At 39.6% G+C, this 8779-nt stretch overlaps 1 protein-coding gene and 1 non-coding gene across 2 annotated transcripts; one reads left to right on the top strand and one right to left on the bottom strand.

Annotated features, from left to right (window-relative positions):
* The first annotated feature begins 3555 nt into the window (after positions 1-3555).
* LOC111911152 (uncharacterized) lies at positions 3556-5941 on the top strand. Its single transcript, XM_023906943.1, has 3 exons — positions 3556-4559; positions 4630-4711; positions 4856-5941. The coding sequence occupies exons 1-3, from the start codon at positions 3556-3558 to the stop codon at positions 5939-5941; spliced, it is 2172 nt and encodes a 723-aa protein (XP_023762711.1).
* Positions 3940-4046, bottom strand: LOC111911166 (small nucleolar RNA R71). The gene has a single exon (XR_002856779.1). It is a non-coding gene; the product is annotated as a small nucleolar RNA R71 (small nucleolar RNA).
* Positions 5942-8779: the final 2838 nt, after the last annotated feature.

The following is an 8779-nucleotide window of genomic DNA, read 5'->3' as shown; positions in this document are numbered from 1 at the left end:
GCCATGGGAACCCTCAATGGTTCCATATCTGAAGCTAACACTACACAATATGATCCAAACCCAAAGTTGGCTTAGAAATGTCCCAAAAATGGCAAGATCCATGTCTTAAAGGAGATCTATCAAATGATAAGTCAAGGTTTAAGCTTTTTACCTTGAATAAACTAGAAATGGAGCAAAATATCTGGATCCAATTGCCTCTTCAAGAACTCTCAAGCTTCCACTTCTTCCTTCAAACTTCAAACAACTCTAAATACTAAAAAATGGCTCAAGAACACTGAACAAGCTCTAGGGTTTCGAGATAAGGCTTTCTGGAAGTGAGAGGGACGATGGAGGCTGGGTTGAGGCAAGATAAGTTGTTTATATAGGGTGCAAACCCTAAATATTAGGGTTTCCACTAGACAGTCCTACTCGTCGAGTCGGGCTCCCGACTCGTCGAGTAGATTACTTAAAATCCGCGTCCAAAGTTTTGTCTACTCGACGAGTTGGGCCTCCAACTTGCCAAGTCCCAATGTAAAAACATAACATCTTTAAATTTAAAATACATACCGGGAACCGGGTGTTACAATCTTCCCCACTTATTTTAGACTTCGTCCTCAAAGTCTGCTGATGCATCTGGAAAAAGCTCGGGGTAGTGCTCCTGCATCTCATCCTCCGGCTCCCACATCCATTCTAAGCCCTTACGGTGTTGCCATTACACCTTCACTAGCTCGACCCTCTTGTTCCTCAGATCCTTCGACTTTCTATCGAGAATAGTTACTGGTCGCTCAATGTAGTTCAGGCGGTCATCCACCTGAATACCCTCCAAAGGTACCACTGCAGAGTCGTCTACCAGACACTTCCGCAGCTAGGAGACGTGAAAGGTACTATGAATCTGGCTAAGCTCGGCTAGCAGATCTAGCCTATACGCTACCTTGACCACCCAGGCTACAACCCTAAAAGGACCAATGTACCTGGAGCCCAACTTGCCCCGCTTCCTGAACCGGATGACACCTTTCCAAGGTGACACCTTCAGGAGGACCATATCCCCAACCTGGAACTCCAGGTCCGAACAACGCTTGTCGGCATAAATTTTCTACCGACTCTAAGCAGTCTGAAGCCCGCTCCTGACCTGTTGGATCCTCTTCGTAGTCTTGAGTACCACTTCGGTACTCCCCATGACTCTCTTCCCAACCTCACCCCAGCAAATTGGGGTCCTGCACTTCCTCCCGTATAACATCTCGAAGGGAGGACAATCAATACTCGTGTGGTAGTTGTTATTGTAGGAGAACTCCGCTAATGGAAGATAGGTATCACAGCTACCACTGAAGTCTAAGACACATGCCCGTAGCATATCTGCCAAAGTATGGATGGTCCGGTCGCTCTGACCATCCATCTGCGGGTGAAAAGCGGTGCTAAAGTGCATACGAGTACCCAACTCGTTGTGGAATTTCTTCCCGAATATGGAAGTGAACCGTACATCTCTGTCAGAAATCACGGAGACTAGCACTCCGTGTCGGGCTACAACCTCTCGAATATAAATACCGGCCAGCTTCTCAGCCGAAATGCTCTCCTGGATCGGTATAAAATGGGCACTCTTGGTCAACCGATCCACGATGACCCATATGGAATCCACTCCCCTCACGGTCCTGGGAAGTTTGGTTATGAAATCCATGGTGATATCTTCCCATTTCCACATGCGAATATCTAGTGGCTGCATCTTGATATTGCCATATTTATACATAGTTTTAGGCAATATTGATCAACATTTTTATTAATATTTTGGTTATTTGCATAGAATTATGGTACTTATAAGGATAAAATGTTATTTGCAGCCAAAATAAAGTGTTTTTGAAGAGAGGGACAAGAAGTGACAATATATGGAACATTGGAGACTTGGAGTACAAAAGATGAAGAAATTCACAGATTCAACCGAAATCACGACGTGGAGCCTCCTGCCACGACGTGGTCACGATCCTTCCAGAAGATAGGTATACGAAGAAAGAGTCCTTGGCGAATACAGATTACTTACGGATCACGTCGTGAATCTCTAGTCGTGACGTGGCATGTGAAATTCAAATAATATAAATACTTTTGGCCATTACGACTTTGAGAACTTTTGGCTGATTGGAGGGTTTCCAGAAGACGATTTTTAGTAGAGGAGAAGTTCTAGAAAAAGGTTCTCAACACCAAAGGAGTAGAGGTTCATAATTTAGTTTACTTATTTGATACTTATGAGCATGTTTGCCTATTTAGTTTGTGTTTGTTTGTTAGTTGCTATTATGAGCAGCTGAATCAAGCTACTCTTGTCTAGCTAGATGAAGCTTCTAACTTATGAATAGCTTAATTTTACATGGATTTATTTAGTTGGTGAATTGCTTGTGTTTGATTTATCGTTACCTAGCATGCTTATGTTTGTTTCTTTAGTTGCTTAATTTCATGTTCTGTGTAGCTTAGTGACCATTAACTGCTTGAACTTGTTTACCTAGTGATTTAGTGAACATTAAATTGTTAGAGCTAGGATTGACCAATCTTAGTTGATAATTAAAGTAAATAAATTTAGTTGTGCTAGAGAATGTAAATTATGACTATAATTGAGTTTGCATAATAAATCTTACATAGCATATTCATAATCATAATTGATTATGTGTTTAATTGTGTGTGACCATACATAGTTTTACATGAATTAATTAATTATTGGTAAAGTTAGACTTAAATTACTAATATAATAATAACCAACTTGATAATCCATAATTATTAGCTAGCCATAAGGACGAAGTGGATTCGAACTAGATAAGAGTGTTTTTACTTATTGATTGAATTTGAGTTAAGTTCGTCTGATCTTGTAAAATCAAATAAAACCCTTTTAAACTTGTTAATAATTAGGTTAATTTGATAGCAAGTAGATTAATTAGTAACACCGTTCTCTGTGATCGATACCCAACTTACCTAAGCTATACTATAATCTGACTAGGTACATTGTCTATAGGTGCATAGTTAGTCTAAGTTTGTTAAGTTATAAATATTAAAATTAGTGGGTACTTTTGTGCACATCAAGTTTTTGGCATCGTTGCCGGGGAACGACTTAGCTATTATTTATTTATTTGCTCTTGATTGACCAATCCTTTTGTGGGGTAAAACCTGCAAAAAGTTATTTTTTTAGCATAGAATTTTTTTTACAGAACTCACGACATGGAGCCTCCTGACACGACGTGGATTCTGTGAATTCCAGTTTTCTTTAGTTTTTGGTTTACTTTTCTGCTTTAGTTCAGTTTTACGTTTTTATTTTTGTTTATTTTGCAGGAGTTCATGACCAGAGAATCCAACACACCTTTGGTGCCACCGCTTGAAGATCCGGAGTCTACGCTGCACAAAAAGAATAATAAGAAGTTGCCTTTACAAGAACTGAAATAAGCATTTTCAAGGAAGTCAGGAAAGAAAACGGAAGAATCGAGCTCAGCCTCAAAGAGCAAGTTTGAAGACTTCGATCAAATTCCTAATCCACACGAGTCCGAGTACGAATCAGAAACAAAATTTGGACTTTATACTAGTGAACCTGATAATGAGCCGGAGAACGAAATGGCGAACATTGATGAGATGGCCATGGGGGATTACAAGAAGTGCATTCGAGATGATGTGGGGCCGCGTTTAGTACATCCTACGATTCCTACCAATGCCACATTCGAGTTAAAGGGACATATCTTTACTGCACTCAAGGATATCCCATTCTATGGGAAAGATCATGAGGATGCTTCCAAGCATTTAGACGAGGTCAATGATATTGCGGATTATTTTAATACTCCTAATATCCCAAGGGAGACAACTTGGCTAAGGATGTTACTAGTCACTTTCAAAGGAGCTGCAAAAGACTGGTTGAAGGCACTTCCATTTGGTACAATCACCACATGGGCCCAATTGCGTGAAAAATTTCTAGATCAGTTTTGCCTACCCTCCAAAATTTCTAAACTCAAGAAGGCGATTGCCAACTTTGAACAAAATCCGGGGGAGTCATTATACGAGGCATGGGAACGCTACAAGGGGTTGTTAAGGAATTTTCCTCAACATGACCTAAATATTCAGCAAGAGATGTCGATATTCTATGATGTGTTGAATGTCATGACTAGAAAACTCCTTGATTCGCAAGGACCACTAACAAAGAAGAACCCAAATAAGGCCAGGGAGCTGATTGAAGAATTTTCAAAGCACTCTCGTGAGTATCACAACCCAGGGCGTGACGGAATAAAAGGCAGTGGAGGTGCACGAACTAAAAAAATGGTTGTTGTGATGGCAATGCTTAACACTATGGATAGGAGATTGACCCAAATGGACCAATCAATTCATGCAATTCGAGTTGGTTGCGAGAGATTTACTGGCCCACATTTGACCAAAGATTGCCATTTGGATGAGTACGGGAATAAGAGGCTCAAGTTTGCTACTCGAGTGGGGAAAAGTATGATGAAGATTGAAGAAAACCAAAGAAAGAGTGGTAGCCATATGAAGAGTACAAGAAGCAAAAAGAGGAGAAATTTAAGCAGACAGGCCGAGGCTTCTACGAAAAAGAGCAGCCACCACCCAAGAAGAAAGTAGACTTGGAAAATATTTTAACTCGATTTATGGAAGCATCCGAGAAAAGGCACAATGATACCGATGCAGTGCTAAGGGAACACCTGAATATGATGAAGGAACAGCACAAAATGATGATGGACTAGCAAGCTTCGTTAAGAAATCATCAAGCGTCAATTCATAATTTAGAAGTCCAAGTTAATCAACTCGCTACTTTGGTGAAAAAAAATTTATCCTCACAATTTCCCGAGAAGAAGACTCAACCTCATGTCATGGCTATTGATACTAAAAAGAGGCAATCTCTGAATTTTTATAGGCACTAGAAGAGGAGCCACAACAGTTCGATCCAGAGCCGAAGAAGCCAAAACTCGAGAACGAAAATGTTGCTAAAATACAGAAACCACATCGTGGGACTTATTTGTCCACGTCGTGGCCCTTGTCTGAACAGAAAATTTCAGAAACCGTCTCGGCTTATCGACCACCTTTGCCATTCCCGTCTCAAGCTAATCTTAGTCCACTGGAAAGGGAGCATCTAGAGTTTATTCAGAAAATAAAGGGTATTTCTATTAATACTCCCTTTATTAATTCACTTGCAAAAGTTCCAGAATACACTAAGTTCCTCCAAGATTTAATAGACACTCAACATGAATTGAAAAAGAATTCTAAGGTAATTCTAAGTGAGCAAAGCTCGAGGGCTGTGTTGGGAGAGATACCAAAGAAGATGGGAGATCCTAAATGCCTCACTCTCCCACGTGAATTTGGTAACAACCTGAAGACTTATGCTTTAGCCAATTCTGGGGCTAGCATTAATTTAATGCCTTACACATTCTATGAGAAGCTTAATATTCAGAAAATGAAGGCTACAAAAATGACAATTCACATGGCCAATCGTTCAGTGACTCATCCAAGAGGGATTGTAGAGGACATCCTTGTTAAAATTAGGAAGTTTGTTTTCCTAGTTGATTTTGTTATCATGGATACTAATGTCCTAATCATTCTTGGTTGGCCCTTACTAAATATTGTTGGAGCTTTAGTGGGTGTTCGTGAATCCAAGCTTACATTAAGGGTTGGTGATGATAAGGAAGATTTTGGAATGCAAGATGGGTTTCAAGGATACGATGTTAAAGGTGAAGTGTTAAATGTTGATGAAGACAATGAACTTGAAGAATTGGAAAAGCTCATGGAGGGAGAAATCATGACACTTAATCAAGTCAAACGCACTAAACCAAGAGCATCCGTTCCGTTTCTCATTGAAGTCATTGCTTACACAACACCAACATCTTTGCTAAGTGAGGAAAGTGATGAGATGTCAAGTGATGAAGAGGATGTTACATCAAGGGTGACTAGTCCAGTGGTGAAGAAGGAAAAGGATACTACAGAGCTTAAAATGATGAAAGATTAAAGACTCAAAGGATCAAACGCAAGCTCGATGGAAACGAAGTCAAGGCTAAAAAGGAGAATTTTAAAAAGGCATATATTCGTCGAGTGCAAGCTTACAAGAGGCGTTTCAAGGAACAAAAGATCCAAGTGGTGGGCTATTATGACAATTCGACGTAGGAGACACGGAGTCCAGCTCATGACTCCATTAAAAAGAAGCGCTTCTCGGGAGGCAACCCGAGTTTGGTTTGCACTTTCTTTTCTTTTCTTTCTAGTTTTTGAGTTTTTGATTAGGAAAGCTATCAATTCATCATCTAAATAGTATTAAGTGGTAAAAATTAGATGTGGGAAAATTTAGAAATAAGTGGTAAACAATTAGCAAAAACAAAAAAAAAAATCATTATCTAAAAATTATAGGGTCCAGACTTGGTTCACGTCGTGGTAAACCTCACCACGTCGTGGCTATAGATAAATTACAGGGTGAGCCCAATACTGATGACCATTGAGATGGACCCGTGTTGATTTTGACCCAAAAGAAATCCACGACGTGGTATTGCCTGCCACGATGAGGCCTTTAAAAAGTCACCGGTGGGGACCAGTTCATAAACCCTTTGAGCACAAGTTGTTCCCCATTTGTTTACTTGTTTACTGTCACACGAACGGAAGCAAGAGTCCCCACAACCGATTTCTTTAGCTTTTCTTCTAAATCTATTGCATTTTCTTGTCTTCTAACTCAATCTGGTATGTATTTCATCCATTAATTGTTGACATTACTTGCAATTTATACATTTTCATGGCTAGGGTTTATGTGAGTGATAAAATTTCCAAAATTAGGTGGAATGGATTACTATTTTAGGTTGCAAGCCTTTAGAATAGCAATAGAAACAGACCCCAAGTATTGTTTTTGGTTAGACTTGCGCATACAATGTTCAATCTGTGACCACGTTCCGCTTGAGAAGCCACGACGTGGCGTGCAAAACCACGACGTGGTTCCTGGGTAAACAGAATTCTACTTCGTTTTTTTATGCTTTGGGTGTTTTTGTGACATCCCCAAAATCACAGCCAAAAAAACCGGTTTCATTTATGCTTTTAAAATAATTTCAGAGTAAATTCTTTGATTTAAAAGAGTTGCAGAATTTGTTCCCAAAATAAAATATGGTAAAATAAAGTTTATCAAAGCATTTCATCAAGAGATGCATTTTCATTATATAACAATATTTAGGATGTCATGTTCCGATAAACAGACCAAAAGCATAAACAACAAAAGATAAACCATACAACAGTTACATATAACAACTGGTCAAATATCAAAAGATCTTGATAAGTCATCCAACTTATGCTCTCGCGCCACTACCTGTAATACAACAAAACTGAGTGGGTCAGGCTTGGGAGCTTGGTGAGCATATAGGGTTTTCAACCCACAATAAATAATTACATTTAATTTCACCAACCAACAATAACCCAATTACTCATTCCTGTCATCCTCACTTTACGTCCCTAAAACAACATCTATCTCAAGGGACCTGATCTAGGATTTTCATCGGGACGGACATTACTGCGAAGAGGTTTCCTCAACAGTAGATGTCCTAAAGGCAACCATGAGGGGGATAGAGTACACCGGTGAACACATCATTCACAACACCTACAGGTTATGAGCCTGCTAGCATTCCACAGGACTATCTAGAAAGAGTCCGTGGTCGTTATCCATACCCCGTTGAATAACTAGATAAACAACAACAACATCGAGGCCTCTCATCTGTTTATCACACATCAACTATCTACCCATGTTCTACCCAACATATTAGTAGATAAAAATATATATTTTTATACATAGTTTAAAACCTATATAGCATTCTCATTCAATACATATTCCAAACAACTGATGAGACACATACACATAACACGTATTTCATAGAGAATAAATCATATCTATGAGATAGAAGAAAGTGAATATACATTCACACATATAACAACAAAATATACACATAACACGTATTTTGTATAAAATACTTCATAGTTATGCATTAGAAGAAAGTAACTACACACTCACTTGATCAGAAGATGATCGGACAACACTACGGCTCTAAGAGTAGTATTCTTCGGTGAAACTGGGTTCACTTCACTCACCGGGCTTCTTACGGGTATAGCTTCGGCTCGAAAACTCTTTTCTTTGCGGGATCTTCCAGCTTCAGGACTTGCTTCGGGTCTCGAGATGATACCGGGTCTTCGGGGGAACTTCTTTGCACGTAAATCGAGGTAATATGAGTGAGAGGAGAGAATTTGAGCAACCAAACTCGGTTGGCCCTTCAAATCTATTTATAGGGCAAAATTTGCCTTTGCCACGTTGTGGTACGGTTTACCACGTCGTGGTGGCTGGGTCTTCACTGCATGCGTCATTGCAAGTGGGTCTGACAGACTCCAGAGCTCCTGCCATGTCGTGGCACTTTTACCACGTCGTGGTGTCTGACAGTTTTGGGGTTTCGCGCCATGAACTTCAGAAATTCATAACTTTCGCATACGAACTCCGTTTTCGACGTTCTTTATATCTACGCCTAGGTGAGAATACGATCTACAACTCTTGTTTAGACTCCATTGGCTAATTTTGACTTTGTTTTTAATATATTATAAATATATTACTTTTATATTATTCTTAGTAGGTCGGGACAGGAAAACTCCGTTATAAATTCATAACTTCTTCATCTGACGTCCGTTTTCGCCTATCTTTGTTATCGTTTCACTACTATTAACGAGATCTTCGATTCTCGTTTAGATTGTTTCGGCTAAAAATCACTCGATCTCAAATCGAGGATTGGGGTTGCATACTACTAAGTCGAAACTTCAAAAAAATCATAACTTCCTGATA

This window comes from Lactuca sativa, chromosome 8, assembly GCF_002870075.4.
Source record: "Lactuca sativa cultivar Salinas chromosome 8, Lsat_Salinas_v11, whole genome shotgun sequence".
Classification (NCBI taxonomy): Eukaryota; Viridiplantae; Streptophyta; class Magnoliopsida; order Asterales; family Asteraceae; genus Lactuca; species Lactuca sativa.
This window is presented reverse-complemented; position numbering and strand designations above follow the sequence as displayed.

Excerpts from the sequence above, each read along its gene's own strand:
- LOC111911152 (XM_023906943.1), top strand. The coding sequence starts at position 3,556 with ATGGCGAACATTGATGAGATGGCCATGGGGGATTACAAGAAGTGCATT. Across the intron at positions 4,560-4,629 it reads AGCCACCACCCAAGAAGAAA|TGCTAAGGGAACACCTGAAT; the intron begins GTAGACTTGGAA and ends ATACCGATGCAG. Across the intron at positions 4,712-4,855 it reads TCGTTAAGAAATCATCAAGC|GCACTAGAAGAGGAGCCACA; the intron begins GTCAATTCATAA and ends GAATTTTTATAG.